This window comes from Primulina tabacum, chromosome 4 (genome assembly GCF_025594145.1).
Source record: "Primulina tabacum isolate GXHZ01 chromosome 4, ASM2559414v2, whole genome shotgun sequence".
NCBI classification, from domain to species: Eukaryota; Viridiplantae; Streptophyta; class Magnoliopsida; order Lamiales; family Gesneriaceae; genus Primulina; species Primulina tabacum.
In genome coordinates, this window is record NC_134553.1 from 438474 (window position 1) to 458500 (window position 20027).

The window sequence follows — 20027 nt, forward strand, 5'->3', positions numbered from 1 at the left end:
TCTTTACCGACCATAAGAGCCTCAAGTATTTCTTTACGCAGAAGGAGCTGAACATGCGTCAGAGGCGTTGGTTGGAGCTTGTGAAAGACTACGATTGTGACATTAGCTACCACCCGGGTAAAGCTAATGTAGTTGCGGATGCTTTGAGCAGGAAAGTCGCAGTGATGGCTCATTTGACGATGCAGAAACCTCTTCAGATTGAGATGCAGAGGTTTGATCTTGAGACTTACCCTCGAGGTAGAGTTCCTCGTGTATCTACCTTGACTATCCAGTCCTCTCTTATTGATCGTATTCGCAGCGGTCAGGCAGCAGATGAGCAGTTGGCACAGTGGAAGAAGAGAGATGAAGCCAAGGGCAGTGTTTTGTATTCAGTCAGCGACGGTATTGTGAGATACCGAGATAGGATATGGGTTCCCAGCAGTGATTCTATCCGAGCAGACATCTTATCAGAGGCCCATACGTCCCCGTACTCCATTCACCCTGGGAGTACGAAGATGTACAAAGATCTGCAGCTATTGTATTGGTGGCCAGGGATGAAGAAGGACATCAGGCGTTTTGTATCCGAGTGCCTGACTTGCCAGTTAGTGAAGGCCGAGCATCAGAGACCAGCAGGTTTGCTCAAGCCTCTTCCTATTCCCGAGTGGAAGTGGGAGAACATTACCATGGACTTTGTGACCGGATTGCCGAGGTCAGCCAGAGGATCGAATGCTATCTGGGTGATTGTAGATCGTCTTACCAAATCAGCGTACTTCTTGCCTATTAAGACGACTTTCACCATGGTTCAGTATGCAGAGCTGTATATCCGAGAGATAGTCCGACTCCATGGTATTCCAGTTTCTATCGTATCCGACAGAGATCCCAGATTCACTTCCTCGTTTTGGAAGAGTTTGCATTCGACTATGGGTACGAAGTTGCTGTTTAGCACAGCTTTCCATCCGCAGACAGATGGACAGTCGGAGCGAGTTATTCAGATCTTAGAGGATCTTCTCCGTGCTTGCGTCATTGATTTCTCTGGGAGTTGGGAGTCGAACTTACCATTGGTAGAGTTCACCTATAACAACAGTTTCCAGTCGTCTATAGGTATGGCTCTGTATGAAGCGCTGTATGGCCGCAAGTGTAGATCTCCTGTTCATTGGGATGAAGTAGGAGAGAGAGCAGAGTTGGGTCCAGAGATTGTTCAGCAGGCAGCAGATGTAGTAGTCAAGATCCGTGATAGAATGAGGACTGCTCAGAGCCGACAGAAGAGTTATGCCGATCAGCGGAGGAGAGAGTTAGAGTTTGCAGTGGGCGATCATGTCTTCGTGAAAGTGGCACCTATGAAGGGTGTCATGAGATTTGGCAAGAAAGGGAAGCTCAGTCCGAGATACATTGGACCGTTTGAGATCCTTGACAGAGTTGGGACGCTAGCGTATCGTGTGGCTCTTCCGCCGAATCTGGCCGGAGTACACAATGTCTTTCACGTCTCCATGCTGAGGAAGTATATGGCAAATCCTTCGCATGTGCTGAATTTAGAGCCGTTGCAGCTTACTCCGAACTTATCTTATGAGGAGAGACCCGTGCAGATCCTAGACAGACAGGAGAAGAAACTTCGGAACAAGTTGGTTAAGCGAGTCAAAGTCAAATGGCTCAACCATTCAGAGGAGGAAGCTACGTGGGAGTCTGAGCCGGAGATGAGAAGTCGATACCCTGAGTTATTCGGTGAGTTCTAATTTCGAGGACGAAATTTATTTAAGGGGGGGGGGGAGGATTGTAGAACCCGTAAATCAGTAGACGTATAAGCCATGCATAATTCTAGGTTTTCTTAAATTTAATTGACTTCATTGCATGATGCATTTATTTGAAGTTAATTATTTATTATTTCAGTTCAGTAGATTGATTTTTAGCATTTCAGTATTTTCAGTGAGGCCGGACCGGAGTTGGAGTTTTGAGATAGAATTTAAGATTTCGAGACGTCACAACAGCCCCTATACCCCTTCGGCTTCTTCATTTGTTCAGCTTTTGGTTCGTTCTTTTGTTGCTTGGTATGGATCTTGGTTGGCCTATGGCCCTTAGCCACGGTTCATATCATGCTCCTAGATGTCTAGATCGTGCCATGGTCCATGGTTCATCGGTTTTTAATCAAAACGTCACAACAGCCCCTATACCCCTTCGGCTTCTTCATTTGTTCAGCTTTTGGTTCGTTCTTTTGTTGCTTGGTATGGATCTTGGTTGGCCTATGGCCCTTAGCCACGGTTCATATCATGCTCCTAGATGTCTAGATCGTGCCATGGTCAATCAAATGGCCACTGGAACGACGCAAGACATCGATCATAGCATAAACACTACACACGCATGCAGGTTGCTCTCGGTTGGACCCTTCGGTTAAGATTTGGTGTGATGGGGATTGTGGCTGGCCTATGGCCCTTAGCCATGGTTCAAATCATTCCTTGGGATGTTGGTAAGAGTCTCTGGTCGGTGGTTCACTTCCCTAATGGCCGATAGCCTCAAAACCAACGCAAGTCTTGTAGTTGCGCAGCTGCTGGAAATTACAGCAAGTTGCTGTGTCGGTTCAGAGGCTCGTTCGAGTTTTTGGTTGGCTTTTAGCCCATGGCCTTGGACTGGACAGTGCCTCATTGAGTTAGAAAGGTCATGTTTTTGACCGTTCATCATTTGGATCATTTTTGAGGTCGTACGAGAATTTACGGTGCAATGTGCCAAATTGACTCTCGAAAGAGCGTTTCGTGTTTTGGCCTCCATTCCACCTAGATTTCGACCCTATCATTTTAGGAACATTATTTTATGATTTTTCAGCGTATTTTAATCATGACTATACGTCGGTTCAGTGTCGGTTCAGGTTGGCTCGGAGTCATGATTAAATGTGAAGTCATTAGGCGTCATAGTCGCATCTTTTGAACGTAAATTGCATAGTTGGTCATGTTTAAGCTATTGCATATTTTTCATGGCACAGTTAGGTTGCAGCGAGCCTGGGAACGATCTAATCCAATCCAGTTGGTAAAATTACAGGAATTTTCATTATGCCAGTTAATTATTTTACGTGCATTAAATAGAAAATGATTATTTTTGAGATTTATGCGATATGACTTGTGGTTCATTCACTATGTGGGAGTGTTATTTTATACGGTCACCAGTGACCAATCAGTTCAGTATGGTACCACCCGGTCGCCAGTGACCGGCCAGCTCAGTTCAGTTTCAGCCTCCCCGGTAGCCAGTTACCGATCAGTTCAGCTTAGTGCAGTGGCCACAGGCGTAAAACATAATCTCAACAGAAAATTTTACCAGATATTTCAGTACAGGCTCCAAGGAGCAAATATTTTTACAGTACTTTCCAGTTCAGTTATGCACGTATTATAATTGCTCAGTACAGATTATTTTCAGTACGCCTCAGGACAGGATATGTTAACTCATGCATATTTTAAATTCAGATTTTTCTCGTTACCTGCGATATATGCATGCTGAGTCTTTAGGCTCACTAGACTTGATTGTTGTAGGTACTGATGAGGCCAGGGCCGAGGGCGGGGACCAGTGAGCCAGCTTAGGTCGGCAGTAGTGGCACCCGAGGACCTCAGAGCAGCAGTTGTTATTTTTTTTCGCAAACAATTTTATCAGTCGTTGGATATTTTTTTAAATCGTTGTTGTTGGAAAAACTTTAATTTTCTTCCGCTGCAATATTTTGAAATATTGAACTTGATTCACCAGTGATTTTATGAATGAGGCCATTTAAGTTCTTTTAAAAAGAAAATTTTTAATTTTCCGCAAATTTTCAAGAAAGGAGTTTTAGGCCCTTCATAGAGGGTTACCTAGATATCCTCCAAATCCTCCAAAATTTTTGTTGTTGACGTACTGAGCTTCTTCAGGAATAGATTGTTCTTCAGCAACAGTCGATGGACTATCAGTTTCTGATATGCTCACTTTGTTCATAGCTGCGAGTTGTGTGGTCAGTGCTGATACCTGTGCAGTGAGTGACGTAATAGGATCCACAGCATAAACTCCAGCTGTCCTTTTTACTCCTGCCCTTTCAGACGGCCACTGGTAGCTATTTATTGTCATCTGTTCAAGCAAGTCATAAGCTTGCTCGGGAGATTTAGCAAAGATCGTGCCACCAGCTGCAGCATCCACTGTTCCTCTTGTTTGCCCATTTAGACCGTTGTAGAATAATTCGATTTGCACCCAGTCTTCGAAGCCATGGTTTGGTCACTTTCTCAACAGCTCCTTGTATCTTTCCCATGACTCATACAATTGTTCAAAATCAGTCTGCCTGAACGTGCTAATCTCAATCTTCAACTGTGCAGACTTTGCAGGGGGAAAGTATTTTGCCAGAAATTTTGTCGCCAGCTCCTGCCATGTCGTGATACTTCCCAAGGGAAGTGATTGGAGCCATCCTCTAGCTTGATCCCTAAGAGAAAACGAAAACAAACTTAGTCTAATAATATCATCAGGAACATTATTAATCTTTACCGTATCCGTTATCTCCAAGAAGGTCCTCAAATGAACATGAGGATCAGAGGTGGCTGTTCCAGCAAACTGGTTTTGCCGAACCATATTGATTAGAGCAGGCTTCAATTCAAAATTATTGGCGTTGATTGTCCCTCTTGCAATACCAGAGTAATGATTGTTGATCACTGGTCGGAAGTGATCTCTTATAGGAATTGCCTCTAGCTGGGCGTGTCTGTCATTCTCTCTGTTTTCAGCCATTTCTTGGATCTCTTCTCTTCTTGCTTTTCTTAATCTTCTTGCAGTTCTTTCGATCTCCGGATCAAAAATAAGCAAGTCAGGGCTTTGCGATCTTAGCATACACTGTCAAGCAGAAAAAATGAAAAACTCAATCAATATAAAATAAAAGCTCTAAATTAAAATCTAGACTAATTGGTAACAATACTGATATAAATTCAAAACAGACACTCCCCGGCAACGGCGCCAAAAACTTGTTGCATGTTTTCTTAAATGCTCGCAAGCGCACGATGTCAAATTATAGTAAAATGCAATTTTGAGTGCAAGTGTCGATCCCACGAGGAGTGTGTATAAAAAATATATCAATGCTTGTAATTAAAATAGTCCAGACTTTATCTAGAAAATTCTAAGAGAATTGGTTTGTTAAAAACAATTAAAATGCGAATAAACAATAAATCGAATTACCGACTGGAGAAATATCAGTGATAGAAATTATATAGAGGACGGATTTCAATAAGTTTCTACAATAATTCTCCTGGTTGCATTTAAATTCCTGAATTCCTATTATTTAATGGCCAAGAACACTTACGTATTTTATTCCCCCTTTCCCAAGTGACGAATAAATGTATCAATCAAACTTCGATTCAATTATTCATAATAAAAATCTAAGTTTAATTAATAAATGCAATCAATGTTCTTACCTAAACCTCGCAAAAGTTATACGCCTTCCGAACGATATAAACATTCCACGATGTGCCTCTAGTGATCTATAATCCTAGTCCCTCTCCCGAGTTGTAGAATTAATCACCACATACAATTTATGGCCAGTAAGTTGCAATGAAATAAGAGTAGAGAACACAATTAAATAAAACAGAATCCAATCATAAAAATATCCACGTCAAATCATCGTATAGACAAAGCTACGTCAACCTCTAGAATGGAAATTTAGTTCATCACGAAATCCAAGAGAAAACAAGACATGTTTGTGATTCTAGACATCGCTACGCAATAAAATAAAGAAACAAAAGAAAAGATAACAAATCCGAAGTGTCGTCTCTGTCCCCAGATCCGTCGTTCTTCGTATTTGTGGCTGTTCTTCACACTCTGAATCTTCGTCTCATGTATGCGCTCCGTTTCTCGCTTCTTTTCCATCCCAAGATGATGAATTTTCGTGTAATTTCTTTCCACGGCGGCTAACCCCTTTCTGACCTAGACGATCGCGCTTTTATACTTTTGCTGGACGCAGGCGCACGCGGTGGCGCGAGAATTGGCGCGGTGGCGCGCTAGGTGCTGCTCCTCTGGCCATGCATGTGTGTGCGCGGTCGCGCATGTTTTCGCGCGGCCGCGCGCACCTCTCAGGTCATCTTCTGCTTCTGTGCGCGTGCTGGTGCGCGACCGCGCGCAAGCTTCTACCCTTGTGCATTTTCTGTGCGCACGCGGCTGCGCGTGAAGTGGCGCGACCGCGCGCGCCCTTCTGGTCTTGGCAATATTTATACTCGCGGCTCGGTTCTGTTTTCTTGGTCCACTTGGTTTCGTGTCCACTATTTTCTCCATTCCTGAAATGACAACAAAAACAAACCAAAAACGCGTTATTCTGTTCGAAACAAGCATAATTCAAAATGGATTTAAATGTAATTTAAGTGCAAATCTTGCACTTATCACACAGCCCTGATTTGCTTATTTTTGAACCGGAGATCGAAAGAACTGCGAGAAGACTAAGAAAAACGAGAAGGGAAGAAATCCAAGCAATGACTGAAAACAGAGAGGACGCGAGATATAACCCGCCAGACGCTATACCTATTAGAGATCACTTCAGACCAGTGATCAACACACATTATTCTGGCATTGCTCGAGGGACCATAAACGCCAACAATTTCGAGTTGAAGCCTGCACTGATAAATATGGTTCAACAGAACCAATTTGCAGGAACTGCCACTGCTGATCCTCACGTTCATTTAAGGACTTTCCTGGAGATCACGGACACGGTAAAAATTAATAATGTTCCTGATTATATTATTAGACTCCGTTTGTTTCCATTTTCTCTCAGGGACCAAGCAAGAGGATGGCTCCAATCATTGCCGCTGGGGAGCATCACAACGTGGCAAGAGTTGGCAACGAAATTTCTGTCTAAATATTTTCCCCCTGCAAAGTCTGCACAATTGAAGATTGAGATCAGTACCTTCAGGAAAACTGACTTTGAGCAGCTTTATGAGGCATGGGAGAGGTACAAGGAGTTGTTGCGGAGGTGCACAAATCATGGTTTTGAAGACTGGGTGCAGATTGAGCTATTCTATAACGGGTTGAATGGTCAAACACGGACAACAGTAGATGCAGCGGCAGGCGCCACAATCTTCGCCAAATCTCATGCTCAAGCCTATGACTTGCTTGAGCATATGACTATTAATAGCTACCAATGGTCGTCTGAGAGGTCAGGAGTACCGAGGACAGCTGGAGTTTATGCTGTGGATCCTATCACATCATTCACTGCACAAGTATCAGCATTGACTACACAAATAGCAACTATGAACAAGGTGAGCACAACTGAGAATGAAAGTGCACCGGTTGTTGTTGAAGAATCACATTTTCCGGAAGAAGTCTAATACATTAACAACAAGAACTTTGGAGGCTATGGAGGATATCGAGGTAACCCTCCCCCTAATACTTATCATCCTGGGTTGAGAAACTATGAAAATTTTTCTTATGCAAACAATAAGAATGTGTTGAATCCTCCACCGGGGGTCAATACATCAAATGGGGAAGGGAAGCCATCATTTGAAGATTTAGTTGGGACATTTGTTTCTTAATCTGGCAAGAGGATGGCTAGGACTGAGTCTAGGCTTGACAACCTAGAGACACACATGGCAAATATTGGTGCTTCCTTGAAAATCCTCGAGTCGCAAGTGGGGCAGATAACGAAGCAACTCACGTATCAACCATCAGGCGCAATACAAAAGACTGCAGACCCAAATCTGAGGGAAGTGAATGCTATCTTTATACATCATGAGAAGATTGGGATGATAGAAGGAGAAGAGAAAAAAATTGATCGCACACCCAGCCGGGAAGATAAGCCGACTCTAAGCAAAGGAAACCGAGTTAAGAAAGGTATGAGTTATGATTTTGATCAATGTATTGATATTTCTTTGCTCCCCTATCCCCAGAGATTTTTACAATTACAAGCTGAATTTCACAAGAAAAAAGGTCTTGAAGAGCTCAAGACCCTACACTCTAATATTCAGTCTGCAGAGCAGGAAGAGGTGGCATTTACTGGAGGAGATAATAAGGGGAAGCAAGTAAATCTTCCTCAGAAGCTACAAGACCCCGGAGAATTTGTAGTACCATGTGAAATAGGGGGTAAATTTGGGGAAAAAGCTATCTGTGATTCAGGAGCGAGCGTGAATATAATGTCAAGTTCTCTTTACGAGAAACTTGGATTGGGCAGAATAAAGCCCACAGGACTAAGCTTGCAGATGGCAGATAAATCGGTCAGGACACCGCTGGGTATTGTGGAAGATGTTGAACTTAAGATTGATAAAATAATGCTTCTAGCAGATTTTGTGGTGCTTGACATGGGGAACAGTCAGAATGTTCTTGCTATTTTAGGACGACCATTTTTGGCTACTGCTAGAGCCATCATTGATTTGAGACAAGGAAAACTGACCATGGAGATTGATGGTCAAAACGTAGAACTCAAGGCTTCCAAGATATCATACGACCCACCATGAACAGGATTGGTATAGTCGGGCTGATGATGTTAAACCAAGCGCGGTGTGGGAGGCAACCCACAATTATTTTTAGCATTCATTTTATTATTTTATTTCAATTTTTATTTATTCATTTTAATTTTCTCTATTCAAGTATTAATTTGAATCTTTTTATTTTTGCAAGAATTAAAAAAAAAAGAAAAAAATGGAACAGAAGCATGCGCGCCGCCGCGCTCCTCTGGTCTTGTCTCTCGATCTGAGCGCGCCGCCGCGCGATATCACGTGCAGCAGCCCGCTCAGATCGAGAGACAAGACCAGAGGAGCGCGCGCGATAGCGCCACATCACGCGCATCCACGCGCACTCAATCATGTTGCCGGAAGACAGAGCATCGCACGTGGCCGCGCAACATCTTGCGCGACCGCGCGTCCTCAATTATTGAAGACAACCAGAATGGCGCGCACGGTCGAGCCACATCTCGCGCGACCGCGCGCGCCGCGTAAAGGCCCCCACTTTTTTTTAACCTACCTCTCGATTTTTTTCATCCAACACTCCTCTCCCTCAGAAAAACAGCCGCCTCCCCCAACACTCTCCTCTCCAAAATTCCTCTCCTTCACAATTCCTCTCCAAATTTCCCCAATCCACAAACCCCCATCCCCAAAACAACTCACAACCTCCTCTCACTCACCTCAACACCACAAGCCATCATCCCCACACCATCACACCACCACCCACCGCCAGCAGCAGAGCCGCCGTCGCCGGTACCAAACCTCCACCGTCGCGCCGCTGTCAACTAGCCGCCGTCACTACCGCCGCCGACGCTCCTGCAACAGCCGTCGAGTGTCACCTTCAAGTTATTTTTCTTCGCTCAAGGTTACCGTTTCTTCTACATTGTTATTGTTTGGGGATAATTTTCAGAATTCAAGCAACTGAATTGTGGGATAAAAATAATTTCTTTTTGGAAACTCTATGCCTCCTAGAAAGAGATCGAAAGATGTGGCTTCCTCTTCTCGTTCCTACGATACTAATAAATTTTGGAACGAGGAAGCATTCCGAGTTTACGAGAGCACCCTGTCTAGGTCAATTATTAAAGAAAGAGGGATATATATGACCTACCTTAACTGTGATGTAATTGAGGAAGTTGTGCAAAGGGGGTGGGTAGATATAGCCCAGTCACCGTCAGATGCAATTATATCTATAGTCCGGAAATTTTATGCTAATATGAGAATCAAACACGAGGACTACGGAGTTTTGGTACGAGGGCAACTAGTCTATTTCGATTCGGCAACCATTAATGCTATCTATAATCTTCCGAGTTTTGAAAATGACGAGTATACTGCTTTGATTATTGGCACTGTGGATTACAATGCGATTATCAGGAATTTATGCATCGAGGGTGCAGAGTGGCGCTTGAATCAAGGCTCCCCAGTCACTCTGAAGAAATATGACTTACGCCGTGACCCATGCAGTTGGGCATCTTTCATTCTATCACGAATCATGCCCTCATCACATCAAACAGAAATTACAAAGGATAAAGTGGCGTTGATTTACGCCATAATGACTGGGAAGACCGTGGATCTTGGGAAGCTCAATAACAGTTTTATCATGCGTGCTAGTACGGGACTCATGACCGTCAGCCTCCCTTGTCCACATACTATCACTGCACTATGTCTTCATGCCGGTGTGCAATGGGGCGCAGATGAACAGGTTTTGAAAGCAAAGGGCCCAATCACGGTATATACTCCAGACCGCTTGCGCTTTGAAAGCGAGTTGGAAAGACAAGCTGCTAGGGCAGCTTACAATCAGAGGGCCAGAGAACGCCAGTCGCCGCCACCACCGTCGATCCCTCGAGTCAGCCTACGAGACAGGGTATTAAGGATGGAGCAAGACTTGGCAGAACACCGACACACCACTAATACTTTCATGTCATTTATGATGGATTTCACGTCGGTGCTCGCCCAGTGTTTCCCACCTACTGGATCCGAGGATGCCCACTTTCCACCACATCCAGCCTGGCCACCACAGTACCCACCACCAGATCTATCACCGCCGCAGCCCATGGACGATGATGATGAAGATGATGCGAACGATGACTCGAGCCCCGAGTTCTGACACTCGTGCGCGAGGTATGTGTTGTCGTGTTCTTTATTTCTATACATTGAGGACAATGCATACTTTAAGTTTGGGGGGGTGAATTTGCTTGCTTGTTAAAATTACTATTATTATTATTTTTTATTACTCAGTAGTTAAATTGTTTTTTTTTTAGTTCTTCTTTAGCTTTTTTATTTATTTTTTGCATGCTATATTTGTTAGGAAGAGTCATGGATAAGTAAAATATGTGACCGATGATGAAAATTGAATTGCGGTCCTGAAGTATATATGTGTTCATGATAACTTAGGAGTCACAATTATTTTACACTGTCATGTTTGTTGATACTATCGTTGCTTAGAGACATGTTGCATGCTTGTGATGCTAAATAGACGATGGAGATCTGACTTTTGGTAATTCTTGCATGTCATTGATTGACACTTTTGCAAATATAGAAATGATCTAGGCAAATTTTTCACAATATCTTTGGGCCTATGTTCTTTGTTTACTGTCAATTGTAGCCCTTTGAGCTTCAAGTTAATTGAGATGCTTAAAATTTCTTTTGTACCTACCTCGTATATCATTTTTTTTGGTTGAACAAATGCATGTGATTAGTTTGTATGAGTTGACTAATGGATTGACGGAAATCTAGAACTTGCTTGAACACTTTTCGAGGCGAAATACGGATAATATGTGACATAGGAATGATTTAGGCGATCTTTGGAGCCGTTTTGAGCCTTCGAGCCTACCAAATGAACATGAAATATCCCTAGTGTCCTATTTTGAGCCTACTAAAAATGAAGTGGTGTATGTCAATGACATATAATTAGCCCCCACTTGTATCTATTCTACATCCCACAACAACTATCTAATGAAGCTTATACACTTATTGTCCTACCTAATTTTGAGATAAATAAGTTCATGGGTGTTGTAATGATTCAAATACTCCTTGAAAAGAAAAGAAAAAGTTAAATGTGCTAAAAGAAGTTGAAAAGAGACAAAAAGAAAAAAAATATGAATCAAAAGTTGTGAAAAAGAAAGGAAAGTATGAGAGATAAAGGATATGATTGGGAAGAAAACAATAAAGTGATGGTGAATGAAATGAGGATGAGAATTATGAAAATTCAATTATTTCTCTCAAATCTTGATCTCCATACCTTTATTGTAGCCATGAACCGTAGCCTAACGTTACAAGCCTACAAAACATATTAACCTTGTCACATTTATCCAATATACTAGTGGAGAAAAGTTGTTCAAGTCAAGCCTATGGATACCTGAAAAACATTGTTATCAAATATAGACTTTAATCACTTGCGTGCAAGCATCTCATTGTGTGATTTCATCTGTGGCGTACTTATGTTAACTATCTTTCTAGCCAAATAATCATCGATAAAGTCCTATGTGATCTGTGAATGCAAATTTATATTTTGATGAAGTGTGAGTTGAACTGAACTGAGGATTTCTTAATTCTATAAGGCGAATGGGTATTACAACTCTATTTGAGCATTCGATTGGGTAAATGAACATTGACATATCACACACGCAAGTGACTCTTGGGAAATCGTGAATTACATGAAATTAGATACGTCGGAGGCCAATATAACTTTTTGCATATCCATGACTGTAGTCGTTAGTGTTATTTTTTTTCCTTGATTAGTTGCTTTTATTTTATTTTGCTCGGGACTAGCAAAAGTTCAAGTTTGGAGGGTTTGATAAGTGCAAGATTTGCACTTAATTTATATTAGAATCCATTTTGAATTATGCTTGTTTCGAACAGAATTATGCGTTTTTGGTTTGTTTTTGTTGTCATTTCAGGAATGGAGAAAATAGTAGGCACGAAACCAAGTGGACTAAGGAAACAGAGTAGTGCGCAGCCGAGAGCACACCACGGAAAGAGGTGCGCGCGCGGCCGCTCCACTTCACACGCAACTGCGCGCGCAGACATGCAAGATGATCGATAGAGGTGCGCGCGCAGCCGTGCACTTCACACGCAGCCGCGCGCGCATAGATACAGCTTGAAGACCAGAGGCTCGCGCGCGGCCGCGTCACTTCACGCGCAGCCGCGCGCGCACAGCAACAAGCCATATGGCAGAATGGTGCGCACGGCCGCGCCACTTCTCGCGCCACCGCGCGCACGGCGTCCCAGAAAGTTATATAAAGCCGCATCCTAGGTTAGAAAAAGGAGGCCGTCATTGGAGAAAAAAGACGCACAAGCAGCCGTCTTGGGAGAAAGAAAGGACACGAGAGCCTCAGAGCACAGGCACAAAACGGAAAGAGACACAAAGAGAGATCACGAAGACGAAGAACAACGAATCTGGGGACAGAGACGCTACTTCTGATTTGTCATCTCTTCTTTCGCTTTCTATATTTTTGTGTGTTGCAATGTCTAAAATGTTGAACATGTCTTGTTTTCGCTTGGATTTCGTGATGAACTAATTCTGCAGTCTAGAGAATGATGTAGCTTTGTGGATACGATAATTTGACGTCGTTATTTCATATGATTGAATTCCATTTTAGATTTAATTGTGTTTCTCTGTGTTTATTTCACTGCAATTTACTGGCCTTAAATTGTTTGTTGTTTGATAAATTCTATAACTCGGGAGAGGTACTAGGATTAAAGATCATTAGAGACACATCGTTGAATGTTTATAGCGTTCGGAAGGCGTATGACTTTAGCGAGGCTTAGGTAAGAACATTGTTTGCATTTATCAATTAAACTTAGATTTTATTAGGAATAATTGAATCGAAGTTTGATTGATACAATTTATTCGTCACTTGGGAAAGGGGGAATAAAATAATTAAGTGTTCTTGGTCATTAAATAATTGAAATTCGTGAATATAAATTTAACTGGGAATAATTATCGTGGAAACTTGGTGAAATCATTTCTCTAGATATTTTCTCTCATTGTTATTCCTCAACTCAGTGATTTGATTATTTCTTTGTTATCAATTAATTCGATTAAGTAAACCAAATCTCTTTTGATTCTTCGAAATAAATTTGAGACTATTTTAATTACAAGCATTGATATAATTTTAGTTTACACTCCTCGTGGGATCGACACTCGTACTCAAAAATATATTTTACTATAACTTGACGTCGTGCGCTTGCGAGCAATCACGAAAACACGCAACACCAGATACCTCACTCTTCTCGGGCATATCGTCAAGGGCATTCTTTGAATCCAGAAATGAGGTCGGGTGCTCGGCCTCAGAATAGCCATTAGCTCGGAATTGGGCCTAGCAACCCTTGAACCCCTCTTAAAAGAAGACCACAACCCTTCCGGCACACAGTCTCTCAAAATCCGAGGATTGAATGAACTCCTTCTTTTTCCGAGCCCATGAAGCATCGGCCTCCTCTTCACGCTTCAGGGCCTCATCCATCAAGCATTGAATAAGCTCGGCCTTCTTCAAGTTGTCTTGAGCACTCCCTAGCTCACACTGGAGGGTATGAAGTTCATCATCATGCTCCGACTTGATGTCCCGTATCCGCCTGCTCACCTCCCATGCCGGGCCAAGATATCTTCCATGCTCTTGGCATTGACCCGAGCTGCAATTCAGGATTTTTGGTCTTGGAGTGTGTACTCCCCGGCCCAAGCAATGGTCCGACAAAAAGATATATAAGTTTGCTTTAGAAGACCACGAAGGGGAACAACATAAATAGTAATTAAGGGTAGAGGGTTACCTGCATAAGCTCGAGGGCCATTGACTCTTCAACCAAGGAGTCGGGGCTGATTGAAGGATCTCCAGGTCCACATACGAGACTAAATTTTGGAGCAAACCCAAAGCCTCGGGCCATCGGGTTTGGCCAGAAAGGATATGTTCGGCCTGCGGGGGTTGTCGGCTCCTCCAGATTCACAAGCTCGGGCGTGGAAGAAACCTCACCCATTTTGCCTTTGCCCTTGGAAGGATGGACAGCTCGGGACCCTTCTGGCTCAAAGATTTGGGGCCCGAGCCCGACCCCTCCTTATTGGAGGACGTTTTCTTGGAAGGATGGGGAGGGGTGGGCTCAGCCGCAACATCATCGGTAGAGGGCTCGGCCCTTTTCCTCTTTAGTTTGACCATTTCTGCCTTCATCTCAAGCTTCATCACACGGTTGTCGGCATGCAGAACACATAAGATTAAGGGTTGGGAGAGTAAACGAAATGAAAATAAAGGGGTAAGAGGACCCTACCTATATCCCCTTTCAGCCCCACTTTTTTTTTTTTTTTTTCAAAACTTGTATTTACCGAGCAAGTCATCCTCCACCAGACTTCAATGTTAAAAACTCAACGCTCATGGTCACTAAAAATTTCTTGAAATCAAGGGTCAGCTCGGATAATTTTTCGGGGAGGGCGAAGTTCACAACCTAGCCCATTTCACAGCGCCATGGCTTGGTGGACTTTACAAAAAAATACGTATTGTGCCACCCCTTATGTGAATTCGGCTTCCCCTTCAAGAATTTATATTCGGGGTGTATGGATAAGTAAAAACGACCAAGGACGGTCTTCTTTATCTGAATAAACTCAAGGAGGTTCTCAATACCAAACTTAAGGAGGTTCTCAATACCCATGGGATCTAAAAAAATGAAAATAAAACTCCCAAGGCTAAAAGACAGCTAAAAGATTTCGAACTTATTTGGCTCAGACATATTTGAAAGTATTTACAAATAGTTTGGATAATTTTGGCCACATGAAACTAAGATCCATTTCTATTTGGTCAACATAGAAGGTATGATATCCCTCGGGGGTTGATGGGCTCGGTCTGTCCGACCAGGGATACGTACACTTATGGGGCATGTCTGATCCCTCTCTGATAGCTAGCCTTAGGTCGGGATCTAAGAGGAAAGCCAAGACCACATACTAGGGTCGGCCTTCTTCTCTCAATCGGACTTCATTGGCTTTCCATTGCCTCAGTCTTTTTTATTTTTCCACTCCGGTCTCAAGGGGACAGGGTTCGGGACTCTTCTTCCCACTCTCCTGTCTATTTGCCAATAAGTGTTCAAAAGGCCCAGGCTCAGATACAAAGGGGCCACGCTCGACTGCGGAGGGTCCAGGCTCACTTACTTGAGACAATGGATCATCTAGATAGTATATCAATTCTTGAATGGCAGACTCATCAGGAGAAGTCCCTACCCTTAGACTTAATTGAAATAAACACACTTACTGAAAGGGGTTGGATGGTAAGATGTTTGGCATACGATATGCTGGTCGGGAAAGCTCTCGAAAATTTGGCAGGATAACAGCTTGGAAAGAAATAAGGATGAAAATGGAAAGGTGGAAGCTCCTATTTGTAGTCGAAATAGGGTCGTGTCAACCGTCCGATCATGATGTAATCAAGGGTCCAGATCTTGTTGAGAATTCGTCCTAGCCCAATAAGAACCAGGCCTCATCAAGTATCAAGAGCCCGAATACCGAGCCCATATGTCCGGGCCCAAGAATTTCTAGTAGCCGTCAATCTCCTCAGCATTGTTTACTAGAGGTCCGATCCCACTAATGTGACTGGGAAGTCTGAGCTCTAACGCAGTTGGCGAGTATGGAGACATATTTGTTGATAAATGAGAAGCTCTGATAAATACGGGATCCGATCAAATCTCATCGAGATAAGGCAAGAGTCTTAACCGTCATCAAGAGTCCTAGCTGTTGTGGTTAGTTAGTCCTACTGCATGGTTTTTTTTTATCTTAGGTTGAGTCTTATCTTAACAACAATTCTACTTATATTGGGTAACTAACTTCTACTGCCTCTATAAAATCAGGTATTGGTTACGATTTTACTCACTGACATTCTCTTGCTCACTTAGCACTACTATATCTCACTTTTAAGTTTGCTCTCCGGACTGACTTAAGCATCGGAGGGATCATGCCGGAAAACTCTCCGACGTCTCCTAACCCTCATTTTGTATGTACAGAACCCATAGCACCGATCTGATCCAGTTAGCGGCGAAAATTTGAAGACCCACTCTCGAGATCAAACTCAATGAAAAATTTTGGTATCATCACCCTGCTTTCAAAAACAGCTTACAATTCTAACATATAGAAAGTGCGTCATTGGACAAAGGAAGAGAATTAGGATGGATTTTCTGCTTCTGCTGAATATCATTGCCCATAGCTAGGGATTTTGAGACATGAAATATGGGGAGGGTTCCCACGTGGGAATATGGATGGTGTGGTGCCACTACTTTTTTTTGTAATATTATTATCAAAATCTCTTTTATAATTATCTTGAATTACTTACGTTTTATATGAATCAATTCATGCAGATTACATTTTCATCGAATTAGTGCACTGGAAGCATTTTTCATAGAATTTAATGGATTAAACAAAAAATAAAATCATTTTATTTAATAAGTCTTTTGTAAGACAGATCTACCATATCCATATATTTACAATAATAAGTATTACTTTTGACATAAAAAGTAATTTTTTTCATGAGTAACTTAAATAAGAGATTTGTTTCACAAAATTGACTCGTGAGGCCGTGTCACATAAGTTTTGTGTTTATTTTATTATAATGATATTCTGACCAACACAAGCTATTTCAAATTCTCAACCACATGAATGATTTCAATCACCAATTACCACCATACCTACCAACACAAATCAACCAGTCCTAGAAAAACATGTACATATATTAAACTTTGGTGTGACAACCACCTTTGGATTCCCATCGTGAGAGTGGTCCAATAAATCTCAAATGCAGCAAGCATACTGTTAGTCCGCCCCGTTCCAGCAACAGCTTCACCACCATACTAGGAGAAAGGAAGTTAGGGTGAAAATGAATGGTATTCACAGTTCCCTCTAGAATTCAATATTCAATATAGCTTCACCACTATACTATACTACACTATGTACAATAACAAACATCAGGAGCACGATTTTATTAGGCCTAGATTGTACAGGAACTTTTCTGATCTAGAGCGGAACAAACTACCTAAAGAGAATCGCGGGTTCTGCTGCTGTGGCGGTGAAGTTGAGTGCGTGTCATCCTTTACACGAAGTATAGTGAGCCCTATTTCTTTTCGAATAGCTTCAATTGTTTCGCTTTTCACCGGATCGCCTGATGCATCTGTCACGTAGAAAGCATTTAGTGCCTGCGATTCCCTCGTCATCACCTCTGCTTGGGTAACAGACAGACCATTCTCTCGAAATATACGAGTAACATCAGATAGCAGACCAATCCTGTCCTCGCTACATAATTCAAGCCTTACACCCTGAGAAAACAAGAAATGTGTAAGGAAGACAAGAGATGAAACTTGAAGGGAACTCGTGCGGTTGAGGTACCTCGGATGCTCTCCTCCTTATCCCTGCTTCCAAGCAATGAATAACACGTTGTCTCTCTGCTTCTGAGCTAATGGGACGCCCGTCCATATGCCTGATGTAATATTCCTAGCAAAGAAAGAACACGAAGACAGATGATAACAGTTAAATTGATGTTGCTTATGCGGTAATTTTCAAGAAACTGATAGTAAATTAAATGGTTTCCTAGTGCTAAGATTTTGAAATCGAGTTTTAAACAAGAATTGGACTGAATCCGAGAATACCTGTTGAGCTTCTGGTCCTTCAGCAATAATTGTACCATGAAATACGACATACTGCATATCTGTTAGGGTGCATACAGTATCAAACAGCAGCTTAGGCCGGTCCCGACAGATCAAATTCACGACAGTGTATCCCTTCTCCAAGCAGTTCTCCACCGTCACAAGAGGTCTCACCACCTCAGGAGTCGCACCATTCCCCTCATGACTGTCATAATCTCGATCGGCATACATCATTTGGTGCAGTCTTCTCTGCGTATGCGTAGAACCGACAGAAACCACAGTATTAGCACTTCGCTTATCCCTGTCTCCTTTCAGAACAGAAAGTAGAAGCTGTTTAATATTTGCAAGTCGATCAGGGTCATCTATGGCCAATCCATTTGCTTCATCGGTTATGTAAACTACCGATGCCATTCTTGAATTATGTGTCCATACTTCAGCAGCAACTATATTGCACTTGAGATCAGTAAGAACAGCGAAAATCTCGGAGAGCAGTCCGGGTCTGTCTCGGCCTGAAAGCTCTATAGTTGTATGCTCTGCGGTGGGTTGCACACCAACAGATCTTGTCAAGGAACGGAGGCTCTTTCCTTTTGTAACAAGTGACTGAAATACAAGTACACCATAAATGTTTAAACTCTAATGTAGTTCGACAAAGATATATAGTGTGATACAAATAGTCAGATCAAAAACATAAAATGGTCAGCAATACGCTGATATCTAAATGGGCTAGTATTTCTTGAAGGCCATCAACTACGGAAGGAACACCCGTTTGTAGAAAAAAGCCTAAATCAGAAACAGATCACGCTCTCTTCGTCTATTTCCATCTTACCCTCCTTGAAAGTTAAGAGCGTATATGTTTGTTTCCCTTTTGGTCCAGAGGCAGAAGAGAAATATAAAATCCGAATTTAAGCAAATAAACAAATGAACAACAAAAATCAATTCCCAGTGACAACACAACTAATACCCATGGACAAAAATAGCCACCAATTAAGCAATGGATCCTTTCCTAACAGTGAACATGAAAGCCAAAGTTAGAGATTTAACATCTTGCAGGCATTTAATAGTTAGATAGATTCTCGACAGACTGCCAAATAATACCTGCTGGATTCGTTCTGAGATGATGTCCTCGAAGACTTTATTTCCATGCTCATCGGTAACATGGAAAACTGCATACCACAGTTAAACACAAGAGAATTTAATCAAGTCTGAAAGAATTTCAACAGAATCAAATCCGATGAGCCTAAGAAAAAGAAAAAAATTCAAGCCACCATCCATAAACCATTCCCCATCTGAAGAAATGTAAGCCCTTCTTATTACAAGGTTCAGATCGATAAGAACTTGCGCCACCTCTAACAAACTCCCTCTCTTATTTGCACTGTCAACCTGAAAAATTCAGCATTAAACTAATGTTCTTAAACAGATCATGCATACAATTATTTTCTTGATTCAATCCAGTGGAAGACATCTAAAGATATTAAATTATTTTTTTTCCAAAAATTATGAATTTCGTTATTTACATGCATGAATCGCGTCTCTGGGTCTCTGTCCTGATTCAATGGAATTAAAATTGGAAAAATTAACATATCTCAGAAAAAATTATCATACCTTGATCAAAGTTGCTTTCTTGTTTGATGCATTGTCAACAGTAACCCTACAGAATTCCATATGAAGAATTATAAGATTCGCGCATCAAACCTTTTTCGTAATCTCAACAAAAATTAAATTGAAGCTACAAAGCTTGATATTGGCACATGTATAAAACACAAAAGCATCTCGGTCAAATCCCAGGAACCCAAAATTCAAACGCAATTCGCAGGGTAACCAACCTTGGCGGGTTCATTCTAAGAACAAGCTTTTCATACGCATCATCAACGGCGAGAGATGAAGACCAGTAATCCATTTTCAAGAAATAATTTTGACACAAAAACAGAGCTATAATTCGGACAGAAAACAAGAAAAGATCCGGGTTTCTACTTTGTGTGATAAAAATTTTCTGGTGGGTTACGATCAGAGTAAGGAGCTGAGTGGTGATAGAAAAAGGTTGAATTAATCTGGTAGGTG

General features: G+C 42.1%; 1 protein-coding gene across 1 annotated transcript; it reads right to left on the reverse strand.

Annotated features, from left to right (window-relative positions):
* Nucleotides 1-16965: 16965 nt before the first annotated feature.
* LOC142542119 (ACT domain-containing protein ACR4-like) lies at nucleotides 16966-20027 on the reverse strand. The gene is made up of 7 exons (XM_075648570.1): nucleotides 19793-20027; nucleotides 19572-19617; nucleotides 19235-19349; nucleotides 19065-19132; nucleotides 17973-18569; nucleotides 17713-17817; nucleotides 16966-17642 (listed from the first exon to the last, which is right to left on the reverse strand). The coding sequence occupies exons 1-7, from the start codon at nucleotides 19864-19866 to the stop codon at nucleotides 17295-17297; spliced, it is 1353 nt and encodes a 450-aa protein (XP_075504685.1). The 5' UTR covers nucleotides 19867-20027; the 3' UTR covers nucleotides 16966-17294.

Coding starts and splice junctions, on each gene's coding strand:
- LOC142542119 (XM_075648570.1), bottom strand. CDS start 19,866: ATGGATTACTGGTCTTCATCTCTCGCCGTTGATGATGCGTATGAAAAG. Junction 19,350..19,571: donor AGAAAGCAACTTTGATCAAG/GTATGATAATTT, acceptor TGAATTTTTCAG/GTTGACAGTGCAAATAAGAG. Junction 17,643..17,712: donor TAAGGAGGAGAGCATCCGAG/GTACCTCAACCG, acceptor TTGTTTTCTCAG/GGTGTAAGGCTTGAATTATG.